At 34.5% G+C, this 26,901-nt stretch overlaps 1 protein-coding gene across 6 annotated transcripts in view; it reads right to left on the reverse strand.

Moving 5' to 3' along the window:
* LOC132368524 (sodium channel protein type 1 subunit alpha) overlaps window positions 1–26,901 on the reverse strand; it is an 84,554-nt gene that overhangs the window by 35,421 nt on the left and 22,232 nt on the right. Inside the window, exons 7-16 of one of the 6 annotated variants that reach the window (XM_059927212.1) lie at window positions 24,182–24,245; window positions 23,498–23,639; window positions 22,629–22,835; window positions 20,802–21,083; window positions 19,485–19,832; window positions 18,064–18,196; window positions 17,017–17,255; window positions 15,439–15,612; window positions 13,499–13,855; window positions 11,461–11,943 (exon numbers count right to left, since the gene is read on the reverse strand). In XM_059927212.1, coding sequence (XP_059783195.1) covers window positions 11,461–11,943; window positions 13,499–13,855; window positions 15,439–15,612; window positions 17,017–17,255; window positions 18,064–18,196; window positions 19,485–19,832; window positions 20,802–21,083; window positions 22,629–22,835; window positions 23,498–23,639; window positions 24,182–24,245 — 2,429 coding nt within the window. Of the gene's footprint in view, window positions 1–11,460; window positions 11,944–13,498; window positions 13,856–15,438; window positions 15,613–17,016; window positions 17,256–18,063; window positions 18,211–19,451; window positions 19,833–20,801; window positions 21,087–22,628; window positions 22,836–23,497; window positions 23,640–24,181; window positions 24,246–26,901 lie in introns of all 6 variants that reach the window. The other 5 variants (XM_059927211.1, XM_059927210.1, XM_059927209.1 and 2 more) reach the window with 5 other exon arrangements.

Here is a 26,901-nt window from a genome sequence, read left to right on the forward strand (position 1 = left end):
CACACATTTACTTACTATATGCTAGGCACTGTGATGAATGTGGGCCATACTGTGTTATATGAAATAAGCTTAATTCCTGCTCTTATGCACATTTTAAAACTGACTATTGTTCACATAAGGCATTCACTGTAGACCTTTATGTGGTAGCACAAATTTAATTTGCTGATATTCAGCAATGTACAACAGGTTGAAAGTTATCATGTGTTCTTCAATCTATATCATGTTCAGTAAAGATAACAGTATTAAATGAGAAAATATCGGCAAAGCAGTAAGTAAATATTATTTTAACACAGGTAATATCATTGGGAGGACAAATGGGATCTAGAATTAACTGTTCGTTACGCATTTATTCATTCATTTAATAAACATTTTTTATGTGCTGTGGACTTAAGGTGAGTAAGACATGTTTGGTGTTTCCCCTGTTCTCAAAGACTTTATAAGCTAATGATGTAACCACAGAAGTGCTTCCTAATTATTTGGAAGATTCTTATAGGTAGAATTAAACTCAGAAGGGTATCTTCCTAAAGCACAACTTTGAGTAACCATAGTTTCTGAGAATAAGCGCTCTGTAATTAGGAGAACTCCACAGGTCAGAAGCAGATCAGTCTAAATTACAGGCCAGCAGAGGAGGGAAAGGTCCCTCCAGGACTGAGGGAGACTGAGATTCTCCTGGCTATATTATTAACCTGTGTCCAGTGATGAGGGCTTGGTAGTCAACACCAACTCTACAGTGGGTACCTATTCTTAGGTCTTCAATAAACAGTGTCATTCATTTCAAATAGAGGTCAGAGATAGTACCTTTTTAGACATTGTTAAGGAAATTTAATGTAATGGTTCAGAACATAGACTGTAACTGACAGCCTGGATTCTAGGTCAGGATCAATCCTTACTATTTGTGTGACTTTGGCAAGCTACATAAACTCTTTGAGTTCAATTTCCTTATCTGTAAGTTTGGAATAATAGTATCTGTCTCATGGTGTGAAGATTGAATGACATAACACTACATGTAAAGCCCTATAAACAGTGCTTTGTCCATGGTAAGCATCCAACAAATGACACCTGTTACTAACAAGAACTGTATACAAAGACTCGAATGACATTTTTACTCACTCTGCAGCTCACTCATTGCAAAAACAAGCGTACTTTTTCCTAACTACTTTAATAATATGTTGTTTTTATTCCAAAGAGGACTAAGTTTAATAATTCATTTTAAAAGTATTTATTTAAACAGATTAGAGTAGTAATTTTGCTATCAGTAGCTATCACTACCTTATGTTTTTTGAGTCCTTTTAACTTCTAAACGGCTTTTAGATCCTCATAACATTCCTATAAGCACCACAGAACAGATGTACTCCTATTATAAATTAGGAAACTGGATAATATAGAGTTAGTGATTGCCCATAATAGAGTTAAGGCCACCAGACTCTTAGTCTAGTATTCATAAAAATCAGCCCAAACTCAAAAAGATATTGAGCCCTTATTATGCACCCAACATTACAGGAGGTGCTTCAGAGGATTAAAATTATATAAAACACAATTCATTGCCAAAACAACTTACTTTCTAATTGGGGAGATATGACTTTATTTGTCTTTTGCATAGTCTCAGCGATTTTGCCCAGCTTTCAAAACTCCTCAAAATCTGTCCAAGCCTCCATTCTTTACTATTATTTTTCAGTAAAAACCCATATTTCTAGCTATTTATTTCCATGAGTCAAGAAACTTTCTGAGGTTTTAAAAACAATGCTTTAGGTTATTTGAATGTTCTTTGAAGGTTGAGGTCCATTGGGACTTAAAAAGGTGAGGAAATGTGACCCATGCTATGCCTTTTCTGCTTTTGGGGACCAAAAGGGGGAAAGTATAGAAAAGATAGTTCTCAAATTTGTCCTGGAATGGGGGACAGTGATGCATGAGTATGTACATTATGGAGGAAGTAAAACAAGTACCAGCCTCCATTTTACAGTGTTTCTTCATATCAGTCTATTTTTGGTTTCCTGGAAACAGAATATCTGCTCCTTGCTTATGCCTCTACTTTCATCTAGATTTTATGTCCCAGCAACAGCAAATTGCTAATTATTCCTAAACACACTCTATGCTTCATAGCTCTAGGTTTTTGCTCATTTATTCTTTCTTACTGGAATGCCCTTCAGAAAAATAGTTTTTTAAAAATATTTTAAATGAGTTAAACATTATCAAGAATTTAATGAAAACAGTTTAAAAATTAGACAGAAAATACAAAATTTATCACTCTCTCCAGATAAACATGTAAAACAGTTTATGACAGAGGGCAGAAGGCAAACAATAAAAAAGGACAAATAGTAGAATATGTTACTAGTAATTCTTAATAGAAAACTTACCAGGAACAGAGTGTTGGGAATGCTACTAGTAATAATAATAATAACAATTTATTGAATACGTACAATTTGCTAGACACTGTGCTAAGTCCTTTACATTTACTATCTCATTTAATAATATTCCCCCAAAAGTAGGTGATTTCATTCCCATTTTTTTTTTATCCCCATTTTTGAGATGAGGAAATTGAGGATTGGATAGTCAAGTAAGGTCACACAGTATGTGGCTAAAATAGAATTATATAACCCAGTATTTGGCTTCAGAGAATACTCCATTACCAACAACTTTATAATTACAGCCTCACATGTCTAAAAACAAATGCTTCAAAAATGGATAATAAACTATGAGCACCAGTAATTTTAACCCAAGGCACTAATGTAATTTCAATAATGCCCATTGTAGATAAGACTCATTATTGAAATTCAGGAATGGAAACATTAATATATTAAAATGGAATAGGTCAAACAGAGGTCATGAAAGGTAATATTTGTAGTCAATAAGGTATGTCCCAGTATGGAAATGCATATTTAAAGGTTGAAAGTTATCTTTCTAAAATGCAAATGTATGTATATGTGTGGATACATGTATATATGTATTTGTATACATATATATTTACGAAGAGAGTCATGTTTCTAAATGCATATATGTATATATATATAAGCAGAATCATGGCTCATTTGTATCCTTCATTATCTAATACATTCCTTAGCACATGATAACTGTTGAATACATTAAGGTAGGCAAAAGAATAAAGGCCAAAACAGAAAAATCAAAATGGCAAAGTTACTTTAACGTATTATAGGCTGCATTCCTAATGTAGAATAAAGAATCTTCATCTTTTGAGGTATCTATTTTCAGTTTAATTCCACTAAAAGCAGAGCATCTCATGATTTGTGCCTTGCTTTGATGAAGCGAGTACTATTTAAGACTAGGGGAGCAATGAAGAGAAACAATTTTGTATGGGTTTATTTCTAACCAAAAAGGAAGACATGGTAAAGAAAAGTGCATGGTAAAGGAAAATTGGGACAATATAGTAATCTATAAAAGAATATTTATAGAAAGCCAGATTCAAAAATGAATGAAAGAAATTGAAATGTAATGGGGATGAATAGAAGTTTCAGTATTTAATATAAAAATATCAACTGGATGAGAAACAACTGTATTTCAACAGCAATTCATGGGAAAAAGATAAGGGATTATTACTTTCCTTGAAGCCCAATATAAATTGACAAGGTGAAATGTTTAACAAAGATAAAAACAACGAAGTTCAATATTGGATTGAATCAAGAGAAAAATGGAGTCTGGATGATGGGAAATAAAACTATATTTTCAAGAATGCTCTCATCAGAGTAACTGTGATGAATACCTTCAAACTGCTTCTATTAAAAAGAGTTAAATGAGCTGGAAAATTTTGATTTGAGTGCCTACTTCTTACCAAAAATGTACAAGTATATACGTCGCAACATAAAAGGAGAGACATACATGCATATCAGTGGTTATAATAAAATAATATGATACTTTGTAAGATGCATGAGCCTAGAGCATGAGTTGTTTATTACCCACACTTTGTGCCTTATATCTCTGGGAACCAAAAAAGAAGCCACACATTCTGCCTAGGGTCAGGAAGGCTCCATGATCACTACCTTTAAAGAGCTGAAACAGTGTTTCTCACACTTAAGAACTCCTGAACTTCAGGCCCTACACCCATGGACCTAGTGGTTATACTCTATTAGAAAAGCAGTGCATTATAGTTCAGCACAGGCAACAAAAGCTTCACTCACTAGTTCTTCCTAAATGTGCAATGTGCTCTGATATCATTATTTTATTAAATTAAAAAAATTTTTAAATTAGTGGTACAATAAATTTGTTTATCAACTCTTACTGGGTTATGACTCATAATTTGAGAAATAGTGCATTAAATTATCTCTAAAGTTTCTGCTAAACATTAAATTTTCAATTAATGCAGTGTTTGAAGATATAAAATGACAAGAGTATGAAGAAATAGAACTTTCTCCAGTGGTTCAGTGGATGATCACTGCTTAATAAAGAGATCAGTGTTCCTGTTAGCCCTGATCAATACAAATAAAAATGTATGAGTATAAATTATGTCAAATTTTTGCAGAAAAGTATTCATTATGGATGGTTTTTGTAATAAAATAGTTTTGAGTAATGAAAATCTCGCAACAAACAAAAGTCCAGGACCAGATGACTTCACAGGTGAATTCTACCAAACATTTAGAGGAGAGCTTACATCTATCCTTTTCAAACTATTCCAAAATATTGCAGAAGAAGGAACACTTCCAAACTCATTCTATGAGGCCAGCGTCACCCTGCTACCAAAACCAGACAAAGATATTACTGATGAACATAGATGTAAAAATCCTCAACAAAATACTAGCAAACCAAATCTAACAATACATTAAAAGGATCACACACCATGCAAGTGGGATTTATCCCAGGGATGCAAGGATTTTTCAATATCTGCAAATCAATCAATGTGATACACTACATTAACAAATTGAAGAGTAAAAACAATATGATCATCTCAGTAGATGCAGAAAAAGCTTTTGATAAAATTCAACATCTATTTATGATAAACCCACTTTGTGGAGAGTTAACACATCTCAACATAATAAAGGCCATATATGACAAACCCACCGCTAACATCATACTTAATGGTGAAAAGCTGAAAGCATTTCCTTTAAGTTCAGGAACAAGACAATGATGTCCACTCTTACCACTTTTATTTAACACAGTTTTGGAAGTCCTAACCATGGTAATCAAAGAAGAAAAAGAAATAAAAAGAATCCAAATTGGAAAGAAGTGAAATTGTCACTGTTTGCAGATGACATGATACAATACATAGAAAATCCTAAAGACACCACCAGAAAACTACTAGAGCTCATCAATGAATTTGGTACAGTTGCAAGATACAAAATTAATATACAGAAATCTGTTGCATTCCTATACACTAACAACAAACTATCAGGAAGAGAAATTAAGAAAACAATCCCATTTACCATTGCATCAAAAAGTATAAAATACTTAGGAATAAATCTACCTAAGGAGGCAAAAGACCTGTACTTGGAAAAATAAACTGAAGAAATTGAAGATAACATAAACAGATGGAAATATATACCATGTTCTTGGATTGGAAGAATCGATATTATTAAAATGATCATCTTACACAAGGCAACCTACAGATTCAATGCAATCCCTATCAAAATACCAATGGCATTTTTCACAGAACTAGAACAAATAATTTTAAAATTTATATGGAAACCCAAAAGATCCCAAATAGACAAAACAATCTTGAGAAAGAAAAATGGAGCTGGAGGAATCATGCTTCCTGATTTCAGATTATACTACAAAGTTACAGTAATCAAAAAGTATGGTACTGGCACAAAAACAGACACATAGATCAATGGATAGAGAGCCCAGAAATAAACCCACACACTTATGGTCAATTAATCTATGACAAAGGAGGCAAGAATATACAATGGAGAAAAGACAGTCTCTTCAATAAGTGATGCTGTGAAAACTGGACAGCTACATGTAAAGAATGAAATTAGAAGATTCTCTAACACCATATACAAAAACAAACTCAAAATGGATTAAAGAGCTGAATGTAAGACTGGATACTATAAAACTCCTAGAGGAAAACATAGGCAGAACACTCTTTGACATAAATTATAGCAATATTTTTTTGGATCTGTCTCCTAAAGCAAAGGAAATAAAAGCAAAAGTGAACAAATGGGACCTAATTAAACTTAAAAGCTTTTGCACAGCAAAGGATACCATTGACAAAATAAAAAGACAACCTACTGAATGGGAGAAAATATTTGCAAATGATATGACCAGTAAGGGGTTACTATCTAACATATATAAACAGGTCATGTAACTCAACATCAAAAAATACAAAAACAAAAAACAAAAAACCAACCAGATTAAAAAATGGGCAGAAGAGCTGAATAGACATTTTCCAAAGAGGAAATGCAAATGGCCAATAGGCACATGAAAAGATGCTCAACATCACTAAATCATCAGCGAAATGCAAATCAAAACCACAATGAGATATCACCTCACATCTGTCAGAATGGCTATCATCAAAAAGAATACACATAACAAATGTTGGTGAGGATGTGGAGAAAAGGGAACCCTTGTACACTGTTGGTGGGTATATAAATTGGTGCAGCCATGTGGTATGGAGGTATGGAGGTTCCTCAAAAAACTAACATTAGAACTACCATATGACCCAGCAATTCCATTCCCAGGAATATATCTGAAAACAACAACAACAAAAAACTAATTTGAAAAGATACATGCACCCCAATGTTCATAGTAGCATTATTTACAATTGCCAAGATATGGAAGCAACCTAAGTGTCTGTCAACAGATGAACGGATAAAGAAGATGTGGCATATACATACAATGGAGTACTACTCAGTCATAAAAAAGAATGAAATTTTGCCATTTGCAGCAACATGGATGGACTTGGAGGGCATTATGCTAAGTGAAATAAGTCAGACAGAGAAAGACAAATACTGTATTATATCACTTATATGTGGTATCTAAAAAATACAAAAAAACTAGTGAATAAATGAAAAAGAAGCAGACTCACAGATATAAAGAACAAACTAGTGGTTACCAGCGAGGAGAGGGAAGAGGGGAGGGGCAATATAGGGGTAAGGGAGTAAGAAGTACAAACTATTAGTCAGAAAATAAGCTACAAGGAAATACTGGACAACACAGGAAATACAGCCAATATTTTATAATAACTATAAATGTAGTATAACCATTAACAATTGTGAATCACTATTATATTGTACACCTGTAACTTATATAATATTGTCCATCAACTATACTTCAGTAGAAAAAGAAAAACATGTTCTAATGCAACAGATAGCATGTAGTAGTTATTAGTCTTCATCAAATATTAAATAAAGGTATGAAGATTCAAGACAAAGAAAATCAGACTAGGAAGAATACTGCCAAATTTAACAGAACTTCAGAACCAATTCTGTAAATATAAAGATAACAACTTAAAAAATCAGCCTCCATCAGATTCTTTAGCAAAACTCAAGTTTTTAATGAACAAAGTTTGAACTGAAATAATATTCAAATTAAAAATCCTGAAAAAATTTCACAATGCTTTGCAAAAATGATCTGTAATTTTTATCTCCCAAATCCATTTCCATAGACATGTGAAATGTAATGAGGATCTACCCACAATTACATCTCTACATGCTCTCTCTCCCCCTATCATTACACAAATCTGATTTACCTAAGGAAGCCCACAGGCTGGGGTCAAGGCAGCAGCTTCCAGCTCTGATATTAGCTCCACTCTGAAGAGTAGTGGATGACTTAGCCTATTCAGAGACTTATTATAAAAGCTTGAAACATCTTTAAAGGGACATAAGCAATAATTCACATGCTTATGATATCTTACTTGAACAACTGTCAAAATGCATTACCTTGGACATGGTAATATTCTAGTAGAACTTAATCCCTAATAAAATATCGTTGATAGTATTTGATCCTCTGAATATTTTAAATATTTAGTATTTAAAGTATTTTAAAATATTTAGACTATATGAATTAATGTAATCCATCACATCAATAGTCTAAAGAAGAAACATCACACGATGATATCAGTGGACGCAGAGGAAACATTTGACAACAAATAGCACCCATTCATGATAAAAATCTCTCAGTAAACTAGGAATAGAGAGAAACTTTCTTAACTTGATAAAGACCATCTACAAAAAACCTACAGCTAACATTGTACTTAATAATGAGAAACTAAAAGCTTTCCTACTAAGATCAGGAACAAGACAAGTATATCCCTTCTCACCATTCCTTTTCAACACTGTACTGGAAGTCATAACTAATGCAATTAGACAAGAAAAGGAAACAAAAAGTATACTGATTAGGAAGCAAGAAGTAAAACTGTCTTTGTTGGCAGATGACATTATTGTTTATGTAGAAAATCCAAAGAATCTACAAAACATAAAAAAACAAAAACAAAAACAAAAACCTCCTGGAACTAATAAGTGATTATAACAAGGTTGCAGATTACAAAGTTAATACACAAAAGTTCATCACTTTCTTATGGACTAACATTTAACAAGTGGGGTTTGAAATGAAAAAATACCATTATGTTAGTACCCCATAAATAAAATACTTAGGTATAAATCTAATGTGTACAAGATCTATATGAGGAAAACTATAAAACTCTAATGAAAGAAACAACTAAATAAAGTAGGAGATATTCTATGTTTATGAATAGGAAGACTCAATATTGTCAAGATGTCAGTTTTTCCCAACTTGATCTATATTGATCTATTGATCAATGCAATCTCAATCAAACTCCCAACAAGTTATTTTGGCAATATCTACAAACTTATTCTAAAGTGTATATGAAGAGGCAAAAGACCTAGAATAGCTAACACAATACCAAAGGAAAAGGACAAAGTCAGGATTGCCACTACCTGACTTCAAGACATACTATAAAGCTATATTAATCAAGACAGTGCAGTATGGGTGAAAGAACAGACAAACAGATCAACAGAATAGAATAGAAACCCCAGAAATATACCCACATGAATATAGTCAACAGATCTTTGGTAAAGGAGCAAAGGCAATATTATGGAGCAAAGAGAGTCTTTTCCAACAAATGGTACTGGAACTACTGGACATCTACAGGCAAAAAATGAATCTAGACACAGACCTTATACCCTTCACAGAAATTAATTCAAAATGGATCACAGACCTAAATGTAAACATGCAAAGCTATAAATCTCCTAGAAGATAACAGGAGAAAATATAATGATCTTGGACAAGGTGATGACTTTTTAGATACGATACCAAAAGCACAATACATGACAGAGAGAGTTAATAAACTGGATTTAATTAAAATTAAAAATATCTGCTCTGTGAAAGACATTGTCAAGAGAATAAGAAGACAAGCCACATTAGGAGAAAATATTTGCAAAAACAAAGCTGATAAAGGACTGTTATTCAAAATGTACAAAGAATTCTCAAAACTTAACAATAAGAAAACAAACAACTTGATCAAAAAACAGGTCAAAGCTCTTAAAAGATACCTCATCAAAGAAGACATACAGATGACAAAGAAGCATATAAAAAGATGCTCCACATCATATGTCATCATAAAATGTAAATTAAAAAACAATGGGGTATCACTATACATCTATTAGAATGGCCAAAATCCAGAACACTGATAACACCAAATGCTGTCGGGCAACAGGAGCTCTCATTCATTGCTAGTGGCTGTGCAAAACTATACAGCCACTTTGGAACACAGTTTGGCAATTTCTCACAAAACAAAACACTTAGCATACCATCCAGAAATTGCCATCCCTGGTACTTAACCAAATGAGCTGAAAACTTATATCCACACAGCAACCTGCACATGGATGTTTACAGCAGCTTTATTCACATTTGCCAAAACTTGGAAGCAACGAAGATGTCCTTCAGTGGGTGAATGGATAATTAAACATCCAGACGACAAAATATTACTTAGCACCGAAAGAAATGAACTATCAAGCCATAAAAAGGCACAGAAGAAACTTAAATGTGTATTACTAATAAAGGAAGCCAGTGTGAAAAGGCTACATATTATTTGACTCCAACTATATAACATTCTGGAAAAGGCAAAAACAGTTACAGATCAGTGACTGTCAGGGGTTAGCGTAGAGGGAAGGATGAATAGGCATAGCACAGAGTGTTTATAGACCCATGAAACTTCTCTGTGTGATACTATAAGGGTGGATAAATGTCTTTATACGTTTGTCCAAACTCATAAAATGGACAATACCAAGAGTGAACCCAAATGTAAACTATGGACTTTGGGTGATAATGACACATCAATGTAGATTCTGCAACTGTAACAAATATACCACTCTGGTAGGGTATGGTTTTAATGGGGGAGGTTATATATGTGTGGGGGGCAGGGAGTATGTGGAAATTTTTCTGCCTTCCTCTCAATTTTTATGTAAACCTAAAACTGTTCTAAAACATAGTCTTTAAATAAATATTTAAAAATTTGGACTGTGTAACCTAAGGCACCTTACCATTTTTGGGACTTCCACACAATAAGTGGGAAATGAAGGTGGTTTGTTCTAGACTTCTTTGGAATCATCTTTTATATCCATTAGAGTTTTAGCTTAATATTTCTAAGTCAGTTGCTATGGACTGAATTGTGTTCCCTCAAAATTAATATTTTGAAGCCCTAACTCCCAATGTGACTCTATTTGGAGATATGGCCTGTGAAGTAGTGATAAAGGTTAAGTGAGGTCATAAGGGTGCAATCCTAATCCAGCAGGGCTGGTGCTCTTATAAGAAGAAGAGAGACCAGAGCTATTTATCCATGCCCATGCATTGAGGAACGGCCAAATGAGGACACAGAAGGCAGCTATCCGCACCCCAAGGTGAGAGCTCTCCCCAGACACTGACCCTCCTAGCACCATAACCTTGGACTTTCCAGTCTCCAGAAATGTGAGAAAATACATTTTGATTGTTTCAGCCACCCAGTGTGTGGTACATTGTTATGGCAGCCTGGAAGATTAATATGCAGATCAGTGTAATTTTAATCGGAGGAATGACATAGACTATTTCTTGTTGCTCAGTTCTCTTCCATGTAAGTGAGCTAATGAGTATGGTGTCAGATAAACAGAATGCATAAACAAAGATTATGAATTCAATTCTCAGCTATACCCCCTCGTTAGCTACCTGACCTTGAACTTCCTAAGCTAGTTTTCTTATCTGAAAAGTTAGAAACATAACACATACTTTTGAGGTTATTACAAGGATTAAATCTGATGATGTTTGTTCATTTCTTGGATCATTCATTCATTCATTATCTAACAAATATCCATTACTTAGGCTGAGAAAACTTACGCATGTACTATATTATTCTTCAATTTATTAATCACCTCACTGAGCTTAAATCTTTGGTTCTTCAATGAAAAAGTATTTTATATGATGGCAAAAATATTCTACATGGAGAATATATAATCATAAATACAGGCAATACAATACAAGTATACACATATACATTTATACCCACCCACATCTATAAAATCTTACCTCTTTGCTTTCTTCCAGATCTGATTCACTACTAAAGTCCTCTGTGTTTAAATTTTCAAAGTCAGACTCTCCTACAGCAATCGGTACAGTCACAGTAAGACTGGGATTGTTTATGAACGACATGTAATCACTTTCATCGATAATGTATTTTTCAACACTGCTGCCAGTTCCTATTCCACTTGTGGTTCCATTTACATCTTTAAGATAGTCAAGATCTTTCCCAATTTCTGTTGTATGATTGGACATACAGCTGTCTTTCTTGTTGTTTAGATCATCAAGTGGTTTAATTTCATCTAAAATCTTTTGTTTTCTAATGAAGGACTGTTGAATAAATTCATATATTTTTCTCTTCACATAAGCTATTCCCTTGTGCATCCTATCCACAGCAATTTGGAGATTGTTCATTTCATTATCATCGTCAGTGGCTGCAAGGTTGTCTGCACTAAATGAGCTCAGGAGCAAGGCCAAAAAGAGGTTCAGGACCTTAAAAATAATACAAACATCATTATAATCTCACCCCAATGTGAAGAAGAGCAGATTGAGATCACTTATTTCTCGAAGTGTGGAGGAAACTATAAATTCTAACAACTAGACAAGAAAGAAACACCACAGCATAGTGATCAGAAGTTGGGTGATCTAGGGACTTCCCTGGTGGCGCAGTGGTTAAGAATCCGCCTGCCAATGCAGGGGACATGGGTTCGATCCCTGGTCCGGGAAGATCCCACATGCCGTGGAGCAACTAAGCCTGTGTGCCACAACTACTGAGCCTGTGTGCCACAACTACTGAAGCCCGTGCGCCTAGAGCCCATGCTCCGCAACAAGAGAAGCCACTGCAAGGAGAAGCTCGTGCACTGCAACGAAGAGTAGCCCCCGTTAGCTGCAACTATAGAAAGCCTGTGCACAGAAACGAAGACCCAACACAGCCAAAATAAATAAATTAATTAATTAAAAAAAAAAAAAGAAATTGGGTGATCTGAATTTGTGGTCTGGCTCGATAGCTACTTCACTATTCATCCGTGGGCAAAGACATGATTTCTGTTGGTCTCAAGTTCCCCTACTTATAAAATGAAGATGCTAAATGAGCTGACCTATGGTTTTACTAAATTTAAAATTGTATGATTATAAGAGACAAGATTTATACGTGTTCTATATAAGAGTTCTAAACTTAAAATTCATTCGTGTTTAAAATTATGCATTTAAATGCATTTTATAGTTTCTTTTTTGATGAAGAGAGATATTAAATTGGATATTAATTGAAAAATAATCATTATGACCCAGAATGAGAATTATGAGCTTAACATAGGCATCAACACATGTTTTCTTGATCTACTGTATTTCTCATACCCCACTGTTCACTAATTAGGCGACTGTTCATAATCAGTCGCTAATATTTCCATGAGACTGTAATATAAATGTACATATCCTTTGGAGTATATTATATATTTCTATACTATAACAGTAATGTTCCAAACTTAAGAGAGAGGATTGATCAGTTACTCCATTTGGGTAATCTCAGGCATCATTAGCCAACTTTTGTTTGGTTAATAGAGCCACTAAAGGATTGGTTAATCCAGGTTGGTTCATGCATCTGCCATATGACATAGAGTGACTGAATGCTATCTACCATGAATGGGCAAGGAAAAGGTGAAATAACTAGGAACATTTAAAGGCACCACTTTTTAGTCCTATACTGGCAAGTAAGATTGGGCTTTCTCTAAGTTTATTCTTCAGACTTCTCCCTTCCTTGGATCTGAATTTATGAAATGTTCCCAACATTTCCTACTAGACCTGTCTTCAATATGCTACTCTATTGGAATTCACATAATAAACGTGATAAAATGATTGACAAAATGGAGTTGAGTATAAATATTGTATGGTCACTGCTATATGGTTGTGTTGTCAAAGTGAGGCTGTAAGTGTATCAAAGGTAAGAGACTTTTAAAATTAATAATCATAGTCTTTGTTTTGGACAAAATGGTCATCATTTCATTATGCTCTTAATGTATTTCTGAAACACACTTCTTAAATGGGTACGTACCACCAGGTTTCCAATGACCATGACCATCATGAAGACAGTAAGGCACATGGCTTGACCGGCGACCTCCATGCAGTCCCACATGGTCTCTATCCACTCTCCACACAGCACTCGGAACACAATCAGGAAGGAGTGGAAGAAGTCATTCATGTGCCAGCGTGGGAGTTCACAATCAATGGAAATCTTGCAGACACAATCTTTGTAGCTTTTACCAAAGAGTTGCATGCCGACCACAGCAAAAATGAAGACGATGATGGCCAATACCAAGGTTAGATTTCCCAGAGCCCCCACTGAATTGCCAATGATCTTTATTAGCATATTTAACGTTGGCCAAGATTTTGCCAACTTGAAAACTCGAAGCTGGAAAATAAAAAAAATAATGTATATTATTATGATCAATCTTTAAAAGCATTACATATATTGAGGTTTACTAAGAAGTGATTAAAATTGAATTTCTTACAACATCTGCTATGCAGATGTTATAACTAAGCATGGTGATGGATGTTAACTGGACTTACTGTAGTGATCATTTTGCAATATATACAAATATTGGATCATATGTTGTATACCTGAAACTAATATAACGTTATATCAATTATACCTCAATAAGAAAGATATATCTATAACAAAAGACATTAAAAAAAAAAAAGCTAGTGGATATCTGGACCACTACTGATTGCAGAACTTACAATCTACCAATCTTCACTGGGGAAATATGCAAGAGCCACCTTGCATTCTTGCACTTTGCTTTCCAAACTTTTAAATCTGTCCACCTCTGGACCTTAACCAATTAGAAATGACCTGGGGCCACTGCACTGTCATAACACCACTCTCCTAAGCAAAAGGCATGGAGAGCAGGCTGTCTGGATGTCTTTGTGGCAGTGCTTGTCTTAACTCCAAGACACATTTCCTAATCTATCAAGGACAGAGAGCTGTGAGCAAATGTTGCACTTTACCAAATAAGAAGTAAAGGTTTTCCCATAGGGAGCTACTTATCTAAAAACAAAACAAAACAAACAAAAAAACCAAAACAAAAAGACTCTCTTACAACATCTGCCCTGCCCTTGATCACTTTCAGGTGCATGGCTAATTTTTGGACCCCCCCTAGGAAGAATCTGATTCTTCCATATTTTAACCCTGAGATCATTTTCCCTGAGAGTGAATTTTTAATGATTACTTGGGGACCAACTGTCCTTAATTTGTTTTGTGAAGGTGGTTGTAAGGCATACCAGGTCTGAAACTAATATTAACATCTGATCTCGATGATCTCTGCTCAAAGATACTCATTTGTCAATAGCATGCAAAGTAACATCACGTTGAGCCCTGCTATAAGTAGAGAAAAGTGTTTATTATTCATAATGTTCCTTTGGAGCACTGACATAGCTAGATGCACCTGCATTTAAAACCCTGGAATACTTCCCATGACTTTATAATTCTTTCCCTGATTTGCAAGGACATATATGTGAATCAGTGGACATAGCAAGTAATCCTACAGATTTCTCTTGTCTGATTTTGGGAAGGAGCATATTTTCCAGAGGTAGAATTAGGAAGAATTTCTACATGCACATCTTATATCTGATTGCCATCCACCACTATAAAAGGGTGTTTATATTTTCAAAGCACTATTAAAATGTGGTACATTTTCATTAGAATATTTTCTTAGATCCAGAAATATTAACTGTAGTCATCTCTAGAAATAATACTTAGTCAGAATGGTAACTAAGCAATATATGAAACTTTATGTGACTAGGATTTTTGCAATAAAGTTTTTTCTAAATAAGTGGGAACAATTTTTTTTCCATTTAGGGACTGTTTTTGACAATGCAAATGTTACACAAAAACTTTAAATGTTAATGGTGTGTGGTAAAACCTATGATGTAAAACCTATGATGCTTGTTGGAAAGGTTTTTGTCTTTGTGCTGTTTTGTTTTGTTTTGCTTTACCAATCGGAATGAACGGAGAACTGATAATCCTTCCACGTTGGCCAGGCCAAGTTCTACCAGGCTAAGCGTTACAATAAAACCATCAAAGATATTCCAGCCTTCTTGGAAATAATAGTAAGGATCCATGGCAATAATTTTCAGAAACATTTCTGCTGTAAAGATCCCAGTGAAAACCTAAGATCAAAACAAAGTTACTCTAATTCCATCAGATAATGATAAAGTAGAATGACATAATATTTGCTCTTAGAACAAAATGTTTATACTAGTAATGATTATATTACTAGCTTACATTTGCATAGTAATTTATAGTTGATGAAAAGCTCTCATATAAGTTATTTCATTTTATCCTCAACAGAAACGCTATTAAACACGTAATGCAGGTATTATAACCATGACTTTACAGATGAGGAAACAGGTCTTCAGATGAGTGCAATGACTTGCCGAATATCAGCTAGAAAACGGCAAAACTAGGATCGAGAGCAAATCTATTTTTAACCACTGTTCTTTCCATCACATCAAACTGCATTTTCCTTCAGACTTCATACAGCACAACTACTGACAAGATTTTCCCATAAACAGTTTTACGTATCCATAAGCTTATTCACATTTCCCTCTAATCAGATAGTTGTCATTATACATATGTATCTATATTATAATATGTGCATTACTATTATCAGTATTTGTTATACACATGAAAAAAATTAATTTACTTCCATAGTATTGGGTTGGCCAATCCTCTTACGTAACATCTTACGGAAAAATCCGAACAAACTTTTTGGTTAAACTTATATAAATACTAAAGCTTAAAAAATAGAAATACTGTAATTCAGGATGCTTTACATGATTTGCTTTCCACCATCAAAAACCTTAAACCCTAAAACAAATATTATGGAAAATGCATACATTATTTTAGAGACCATTCTTTCAGCAAATAAAAGCTAATATTCCTATGTTGAGTCAACAGACAAACACTTTAATAATTTATGTTTTTTAAGCACAGAAGAGAAAGAATTTAGTGGCAACCTTCACCAAAAGTGGTGCTGTTAATCATATAATACACAAAATGTACTGGACGTTTTCAATATTTTATGGTTTTGATCTAAAATAGATGGATTAAACAATGCATGGTCTACCTAGATCCTGGAAGCGGAAAAGCTGGAGACATTTTTGAGTTGTTAAACTATTGCTTATAATGATGATGACTAAGCAAGATAAAAAGATCTGCAATTTTATTTTAGCCTTCTACAGGTAGGGAAACTGTGATAACATCATTTCAGAAAGTGTGTCCTTAAACTATGGACTGCTTCTGTACCTTGAAATAGTTATAAATATCAATATTGACTTTTCAAGTAGTACTGCAGGCCTGTGCCTATTACTCTCTTTCTCAGTTTCTGCTTTGATCTTAAGGGCTGTTATTTTTGGCAAAAGTAGGATATATCCAGCTAGATATAATTCCCATCTTTTGGGAGCCAGGAAGTAGAAAGGGTGGTGGAAAGACTGCTATAAGCTATTAAATGTAAAGAGTTTCTCAAACAGAAAGTTTGAAGACTGAACACATTTACCTTCCAATATGCTTACCAAGTTTCCTACTGTAAGCACATTATTGAAATGGTCCGTCATGGGATAGTGCTCCATGGCCATGAACAGAGTATTTAAGACAATACAGATGGTGATGGCCAGGTCAACAAATGGGTCCATCACAACCAGGTTGACAATATGTTTCACTTTTAACCAATATGGCGAACAGTCCCAGATTAAGAACATGTTGGAAAATTTATACCAACAGGGTGGGCATTTCTGCCTGGATTCTTCAAGTTCTAGATTTAAAAAAAATAAATTAAAAACAACCACCAAAAGATATTTTTACACACATATATTCCTTTCAAATCCACTAGACTTCTTTTTAGTAACCAACGCATTTCCATTTGTGACAGTCAACCTCTTTTATACTTGATTTTAAAAAAACTATACAATTTAATCTTTAGACGGCCCAAAATATTTCTTCACACATAAACATAGAACAGAGGTAGCAAAGAATGGTTTTCTTCTCTTATGCATTGATACTGTGGTTCCACACTTTGCCTTAAGTTAAGTGAATGGTCTTTTAAATAAAGTCTCAATAGGAATATGGGTTGGAGTAGTGTAGACAGTGTGTAATCCTATGTTAATGTCTGGCTATGGTGTCATCCTCAGGCTATAAGAGATAGGACAGAGAGATAGGGTAGAGCCAAGAATCATCTTTTTAATTTGTTTTTATTTTGTGAGAATGACCCACTCCTCCCCTCCAATCTTGAGAGTATTTAGGAAGTCCTACGCTAAGTGGAACAGAAGAGAGGAACACCATGGCTAATGGGATTAGAAACCCCTAACAGAAATGCTTTAGTCTGCATTTTCAAGGAGTTGCCACACACAGGATACATTCTTTAGTTTCAATATCACAGAATTTAAGTAACTTTTTAAAAAGCTTCTAGAATACAGGAGTAGGTATAACAAATAACTCTTAAATAAGACCTATTATGTTCTCTTTAGAATACACTGCTTCCAACTCACAGAGACATTCGTTTCGAATGAGACGATATAAGCTCAGTGAAAACAACTGAAACGGAAATGGAATTTGTTACAAACCTTCTACTGTATTTGTTAAAATGCTGGCTATGCTCATTGCTCTTTGCCTTTGAGTAGGATCTTCTAGAAAGTCCATGGAAACATGAAAAGAACTTGACCTTCTCTTTCTCATTTCAGTTTCAGTGGTTGTTCCCTGTAAAGAAAATGCTAATGTATTAAATGATTAACTTGAGCAATACGATAAGTGAACAACCAATGTGACACTGTGAAATTCATGAAACACATGCGACATGCACGTTCATATTTAATTGGTGATGGCAGACATTGCTGACTTATTGTATCATTAGCCTGGAATGTCCAAACTGTTAACCATTTACTCATACAGCAAAAACTGAGGGGTTTTTTTTTTAACCCTCTGATTTCATAATTTTATGAGACATAATGTAATTTGTATATGATTGATAAATTTGTGAGAGACATATTTAACAATTTCCTTATTTCTGAACTAATAGTAAAAAGTAGTAACTTGAAACGACATCTAAATGATCAAGGCATTTTATGTTGAGAAGGTAGCCCTTTATTTTTAAAGAAATACAAATAATTACGACACTCGTAGCTGCCATCTCATTTTCTGGACACAAGACATAGATGATCATTGACAACACAACCTGTAGGTTAAAAAAACAACAACATATGCTGCATGGACAACAGTTTCATCCAGGGTACCAAAGCAATAAGTCACCTAATTCTGACTTAGTCATGCCTCACCATGCTGATATATTTCCAAGTCTAATGAGAGGCAGCATGTGTTTAGAAATTCCTCATCTGGATATACATTCACAAACACATAACATACCTTTGTACACAGACAATTCTTTTATCTGCCTGTATTAATATTTTTTTGTGTCTCTTCATTTAGATTAGTTTTGAGAAGACCTATATCAGCATTTTTTTTTTAGTAAGACAAATATGAGTACTAGAAATTTTAAGATAATATTGAAGCTATCTATTCAGGCACAGTGTTCTTGAAAATCTTCTAAACTAAAGCAGAGCTATATTGAAGAATTCGTTTGAAAGATTTATTATACACCCGTTACAGTTAAACATAAGAATCGTTCATTTACTCTTACACCAGAGCTTTAGAGGATGTCCTGCTGTCTAAGTTCAGCATGGGTATATAGCAAATCCTCCAACTGGAAGCAGTCATTTCCTATTGTGTTTAATTTATCCTTAGCACGTTTAATAAGTAAATGCATTCAGGTGTTATGCAAGAAGGTGCTGAGGCCTTAAGTTTTAGGTGGATACCCTCTTAAAGATATTAAAAGATGCAGGTGCATTCACAGCTTGACCAACCAGGAATCATTCTCAAGGGGTTCCCTTCTGTAGAAACACTGGCTGGGGCAGCAATAATGGGCCAGCCATGCCTGAACTATTTAAAACTTCCTTACATTGTCATCAGTAGCTGGCTTATCTATTATCACCTCTGGTAGAAGCTGTCCAACAGGTGATGTAGGAACTGAAGGTCCACCAACCAAGGAAACCACACCATTGCAATCCACAGTGCTGTGCATCTTCCCATTGGCTGGAAACACGGCCAGCATCCGGGACGACCTACTGGTCTGACTCAGGTTACTGTTGCGTCGCTCTCCATGTCGTCGGGGCACAAATAAGGAGTCTCTGCGGCTTTCATTATCCTCGAAGGTGCTGTGTTCGTCATCAGCAAAGTCATTCTCTGATCCCACATCCTTTGCTCGCCCTCTGAAGCTGAAAAGGCTTGTTCTGCTATTTCGCCTTGGAGAAAATAAGGAGCCACGGATGCTCAACAAAGACTAAAAGTTTGAAACCAAAAAAAATAAAATAAAATAAAATCATATTAATATGGCCATTTGGAATGTGCTTTTATTTTGCAAGATTAAGTTGAAGGGGACTTCAGCATTCAAAACAGAATGTGACTCATTCTTTTTTGATTAACATTCTCATTTTATGTGCATTCGGATTAAATTAAATTACTTTTCTAAGAGACGGTTTCTAGCCCTTGAGATTAATGACTGGGGAGACAGATCGCAACTTAAAGATATTGAAAAACAAAACTCTGAACCACCATATTTCATATTCAAAAGCAAGCATCTTTAGTACCTTACTATGGACATTGTAAACACTCAATAAATATCAGTAGCATGACCTTAACAGGGGCACATTTGTTTCCGTTGCTCTTTCCCTTCAAGAAATTCTAACACTTTTCACAAATTGTTTTAGTCCGTCTTTCTAAAATCACTTTAAATTAATTATTGTTCTTGTTGCAGCTAAAAGGCACAGTGTTGTTGGAACTTGAAGACTTCTGAAATTCAGAGTGATGTGCTTTTTGATAAAGTATACCGTGACTAATATTTTCAGAAGCATGCATGATAGTTTATAAAGTAGTCAGGGGTAAAAAAATATATAAAATAACCAAAAAGACATTACTGATCAGTTATCTACATTTTTTTTTTCTCATTAAAAAGGCTGCAGACCAGAAAGATGAAATGTCATTAGTTACAACAAGTACCAGCAGACAGGTTCAGGTGAGAATCCGGGTCTCCTGACTTTCAATGTAGTGTTATCTCAACTACACCCCGCTGTAGATTTACGTGTGCAAACTAAGATTTTCTCATAACTATGTACAGAAAGGATAGGTTTAAATATAATTAACACAGCAGTCAATTCAGTTGATAAAAATTCATAAGTTGTGTTTAATTCCTCCCCCTCTCTTCAGTGTTCTAATTTCCATCCATGCATCATTTAACTCAGCAGTGCCATACCTGGTGTGGGGAGGAGTACCTCTTTTCGTACGTCAACCGATTCCCCTCTATGGAGAAGCGAAACCCTTTCCTCCTGATGCTGTCTTCGGATTCAGATTTATGGAATTCATCGTCATCTTTCTCTTCTCCACCAGACTGCTCTTTCTGTTTTCTTTTCTTTCTCCGATTTCTTCTTTCCTTTGCACTCTTGGAACTCAACTTGGAGGCTTCAGAGGAGCTGTCTGAGAGCCTGCCTGCTGCACTAGGGTCCCTGGAATGCACTGAGGCAGTTACAGCCGCTGCCTGCTACATTGAGGAGAAATGGTCTTAGCATGGAGCTAGAGAAGACTTCACCTTTAAAAAAATAGCTAAAGCATTTGCAAAGCATTTTAAAAATAATTTAGCTGACTCCAGCTAATCTTACATCGAAGAAACTCTGCAAGTATAAAAGAGAATTTTTTTTCTTTCCATCTAATAAAGGCTTTTAGAGTTAATTTGGTTTCCTTTGTGCTAACATTGATTACATTTGTATGATGTTTTACAGACTGCGTATTCAAAAGGATCCATCAGACAATGACAAGAACACAAATTCATATTACTTTTGGGATTTGATTTACTCTAAAAATTGGTATCTAATTAGCACTGTTTTTTTTTTTTTTTTTTTTTCACTGAAAAAAAACTGGAGCATGGAAGAAAAGCTGATCAGTAACTTGGGGTCTAATCCAAAGATAGGAGGAATGAGATAAAGAGCTGAGATCCTCTTTCCAGTTATTGAAACAGGGTTGTCCAATACTCTCACAATATTATCAATCAAATTTATGGAAGGTGATAAAATCCCTTCCTTACCCCCTCCACAATACTCTATTCAGAAGACTGGAGAAGGGAGGGTCAGAAGTTTCGGCTAAGCAAGACAAGACGTTCAGTTCTCCAAAGACCATCCCCAGCTTCTTTAAGTCGGCACTGGTTCTTGCTGGCCACATGGTCATGGGATGAAAGCAATGCTTTTTGATCACAACTTGTACTAGCCCTAGGCTGGCACTTTTTGATTATTGTCATTGTTCCAAGAGTACTCTCAATACAAGGACTCTTGCAAATAAATTAATACTCCCCAAACAACTTTCTTCTTTAGTAAAGACAGTGAGTTTCGATGCTGAACGGAAAGAGTAAGGAAAGATGGAAGTGATAAGAAGGGCATTTTGTTGTACTGTGAGTACTGACACCTCACGACAAGAACAAGTAATTCTTAGGTTCCCTGATCTCCATAAAATTGGTGACTTTCATATGCCTATTGGATACTGCTGTATCAGAGAACATTACATTATTTGATCACTTTCTTATTTATGTAAGAAAGGCAATTAAGCAACCACATTACAAGACAATATATTTTTGGTTAAAGAAAGTAATAGACAATCTTCTAAGAACCACATGAACATCTTTTTATATAATAACCAATAAAATTTTTTCTAAGAAAAGATGATTTCTTAGGATTTTCTTCTAATGCCAGTATACTCATTCAGTAAGTGTCTCACCTGAGAAGACCCCAAAATCACATTTTCCCTTGTATTCTAAAATTTTAAGATGATTAAAATAGCATGAGAGAGTTCTATTGTGGTCCATATCGTAAACATCTTAGAATAATTAAACTAAATGACTTAAAGATGATCAAAACAATGTAGAAATCCTTACTAATCCCCTATACTACCAGCTTCTCTTAAGTACAAACAATTATCTGTCTCTCACTTTCTCTCCAGTATTTTTGTAACAACCAAAACAATAAAGAAGGTTTGTACCATGAGACAGGACATATTTGATTTGGTGAATTTACCTGAGTTGATTTGGTGAATTTACCTGAGCTGCTTCCTGTTGCTTTTTAAGCTGTTCAAGCATCTGCTGAAATTCAGCCTCTTTCTGTTCTGCCTCTTCTAAGGTGGCCTGATTCTGTTCCTCATAGGCCATGGCTACCACAGCCAGGATCAAATTTATTAGATAGAATGAGCCCAAGAAAATGACCAGCACAAAAAATATCATGTATGTTTTTCCAGCAGCACGTAATGTCTGAAAATAAGAACACCAGAATTATTTTTTTCAATATTATTTCACTAACGGGTGGCTTTACCTGTCTCCAACTTACTGTGTGTCTTATAGGACTCTGATATAAATAATAATTATGACGTTCACAGCCCCTCCTACCTCGTTGACTGTCTGTTTCTTTAACATCATCCTCTTCCTTCTCCCCTAACTCATGCATTCAACATTCTGATGTGTAGGAGGGAATTCTTGGATTTATCAGGAATAAAGCAGAGTCAAATAAAGTACCATGGAGATCTCCATCAAAGAGCTGAGGCTTTGAATAAAGTTAAGGAAGAGACCAAAGTTATCCTTCTACATCTGCTTATTCATTTTCATCACCTGCCACCTGAAGGATGATACTTGAGCGGGTAAACAGAGTTGAGGGGAATATATGCCTTCTGTTTAGGAGGATCTGTGTCTGGGAAGGGTGGGAAATAGGTTTTGAGCCAAGGGGAACTGAGAGAGAATTGCTGCTCCTGGCATTGCTATGCTTAATGTGTGTTATAATCAATAGGGTAAAGAAAGTCAAATCTGATTTTAAGCTCCGCTCTTTCCATTATATTATGGTGTGGTTTGGATTTCATAACTAAGCTGGTTTTCTTATATACTTCCAATTAAACACAATATGTGTCTCTTTAGGTTCTCACCAGTTGGTAAAGATTTTCCCAGAAGTCCTGAGTCATCAGTCGAAACAGGGACAAAAAAGCCCAACTGAAGGTATCGAAGCTTGTGTAGCCATAATTGGGATTTCTACCAGCTTTCACACACATGTATCCTTCTGGACATTGGCTGTAAACGTGGCAAAAGAAAGTATTATAAGAAGTTCTGCTGTCTTTTTATTCTGGTAGCGTGCTATACTTATGATATTGTCTAGCCAGGAAGATTTGCTATTTCAAGGGATAAAAGTATGATAAATAAGCAATTAATACATTTCCCAACTTTTGACTTAACATAATTTTACTATCCACTTGACATCATCATTAAAATATTGCATAGCATTTCTAGTGATATTTTACAAAACTATTTTCTGTTGGTAATTAGTGTGTTAACATATGTCTAGTTCATTTTCCTACCGTGGATAATCCAGAGTCATCTCATAGCTCAAACGTACTCATCTAAGGGAAACAGCATTAGAGCTAAAGTATAACTTCTTGTTTTATGAAACATGAAAGCTTGTCTAATATCTAAATAATCCCTCACCTTATAAATAACTTTAATTATAGCAAATTAGTATGAATAAAGTTAGTTGGCTGTTACCTGTCAGTTTGTACAAAAAAAGAGAAAATATATATACACACACACACACACACACACACAAATGATTGTCTTACCCAGCATCTGAGCTATTGCCACACAGTAGTGCATCTGAAAAACCCTCCAGAAAATAATGATATCCTGTTTAGGAAAAAAAGTCACATGATGAATATTTGCATGACGTTGCAAAATGAGAATAAGATCAGGCTGCTCTTTTAAAGTTCATAATTTAAGTACATTATTATAATTTTAAATACATTATTATAGTTTTAAATACATTATATAATTTATTCAAAGGCACAAGTATTATTCCCTCTAAATATTAGATATTATATTAAGGAGATTGGATACTTAGTTAATAGTACAAAGCATTTGTTCTTTATGAATGTAAAATTAGTGATAATCACAGGTACTAACATAGTATTTTAAAAGGTATCAGTGTTTTTTTTACCCTCCTCAGGAAAAATAAAAATTTCATTCTGTAAAAGTAGATAAGAATGGCAGGGATTTCTTTGCTTTCTCAAAACAGCTACATATTTCAAAATAAAGGGATTTTAACTTTTCTGAACTGTCTTCTGTATTTTTTAACACTTTATAAATGACTAATAATTAATTATAATTTACATTCTACCAACTTATAGAATATATCATAGGCAGCTTATAGTAAAAGATGCATAAATCATGTCAACTGCTAAAACAAGTGAAATAAAAAATAATTTTAAATATTGTACTAAAGCTAAAATAATTATTATAGGCGAATATTTCACTATCTCAAAGTTTTCTGTCTCTGGCAAATTCGTTAGATTCTTTCAATGTCCTGTTGAAGTGTCACTTCCTCTGTGAATTATTTCTTGATAGCTTCTACTTTCTTCCCACTTAAAGATTGGCAAAATTAAGAAATCCTCTCACTGTGCTACCAGTAACATGTACAGCCATTATTATTACATTCACTGTCTTATATTGTGATTATTTGCTTACAAATACTGTTCCTCCTTGAAAAAAATGTCTAATCATTAATTATTTCCATATTACTAGTGTTTGGGACCTAGTAGCCTTTCAATAAAGTTTATTGAATGAATAAGTAAAGGGATGACAAAAAGAGAAACACATGGAATTAAAGAGTCATTTTGTAAAAAGGACAATTTTGGATTTTGTAGGAAAAATATTTTCTAGATGCTAAATCTTCTGAGAAATTTACATATAGTTCTGTAAGAGATACAAAAATACATAATGGAACTATTTTAATTTTCAATGTCTTTACTTCTCTGAACATAAGAAAATTAAGATACAATTTCTTAACTTTTAAATGAAATTAAACAATGTGAAAGGAATATGACAGTTTCTGGATAAATTTTTTTTTAATTTATTTATTTTTGGCTCTGTTGGGTCTTCGTTGCTGCACGCAGGCTTTCTCTAGTTGCGGCTAGCGGGGGCTACACTTTGTTGAGGTGCGCAGGCTTCTCATTGCGGTGGCTTCTCTTGTTGCAGAGCACGGGCTCTAGATGTGTGGGCTTCAGTAGTTGTGGCTCGCTGGCTTCAGCAGTTGTGGCTCGGGGGCTCTAGAGCACAGGCTCAGTAGTTGTGGTGCACGGGCTTAGTTACTCCTCAGCATGTGGGATCTTCCCGGACCAGGGCTTGAACCCGTGTCCCCTGCATTGGCAGGCGGATTCTTAACCACTGCGTCACCAGGGAAGCCTTGGACAAATTTTTGGTACCAGATATTTATAAGTGAAGTTTTGTCCATTAAACTCACTGATCTAGAAGTTTAATCTGGAGAAAATATAACTTTCAGTCATAATGTTTATCTTTAATTTTAATAAATTTAATTTTCTATTACTTTCAAAAGTAAACCATTTTATTTATATTTGCATTTAGTTTAAAATAATCTTTGTTCAACAAATGGAATATTATTAGAGAAAATGATAAGAAACAGATTTTTAGGGCTGAAAATAGCCTCAGATATTCTTGACTTCTTTTATTTTGAATGTAACAAAAATGGAGTCCAATAAATTTTCCCTAGAGTGAATAAATCCTAAGTGACATCCTCATAATCAGTTCCTTGATCTTAGATTAAAACAACAACAACAAAAAAAGCAGATTTCAGGGAGTTGGTGACAGCAGTGGGCTTATAAGGATCATGTGAAGTGAATAAGGGACATTTCATGTATTCCTCTGACATGTATTTTTCTTAAGGCATTTCTCTTAATCCAGCGATTTACAATTATTTGCAAATTATTTGTTGGCATGTCACTAACATCATGGAAGTGTTCATCTGTATCAACCAAGGTATTTTCCAGATCTATAACTATAAAAAGACACTGATTAGTTTTTTTATTATGCTATCATTACTTTAAGAATTATCAAACCACCAGTAAGTAAACTTTATGACTAATCCTACTTCTTCCACATAACCAGTCACTAAGACTTTCTTTCTTCTTTGATTTTTTTCTAAGAATTACTCATCACCTTAAAATAATAGATACAGCTATATTTAAGCACATCTAGAGTCTAAGTCTTACATATTTAATATTTTCCTTTAAAAGGACATTCCCTTTCATGAGTCATGTTCTTTCTCTGTGCTTTTGAAATATTGCTACTGGCAGATACTAAAATTATATGATAGAAAAAGAAATTGTTAATTTTATTGTCACTTTAAAAAGAGGATATCAGACCAATTATTTTTTCAACCTTCTAGAGTAGCCTATTTAAACGTTTGACTATTTCGTCTAAACTCTTGAAATAAAGATAAACTGATTCTCATAACTTCACAGTTTTATGACATTTTAAATTTCTCTCT

This window comes from Balaenoptera ricei, chromosome 7 (assembly GCF_028023285.1).
Source record: "Balaenoptera ricei isolate mBalRic1 chromosome 7, mBalRic1.hap2, whole genome shotgun sequence".
Taxonomy (NCBI): domain Eukaryota; kingdom Metazoa; phylum Chordata; class Mammalia; order Artiodactyla; family Balaenopteridae; genus Balaenoptera; species Balaenoptera ricei.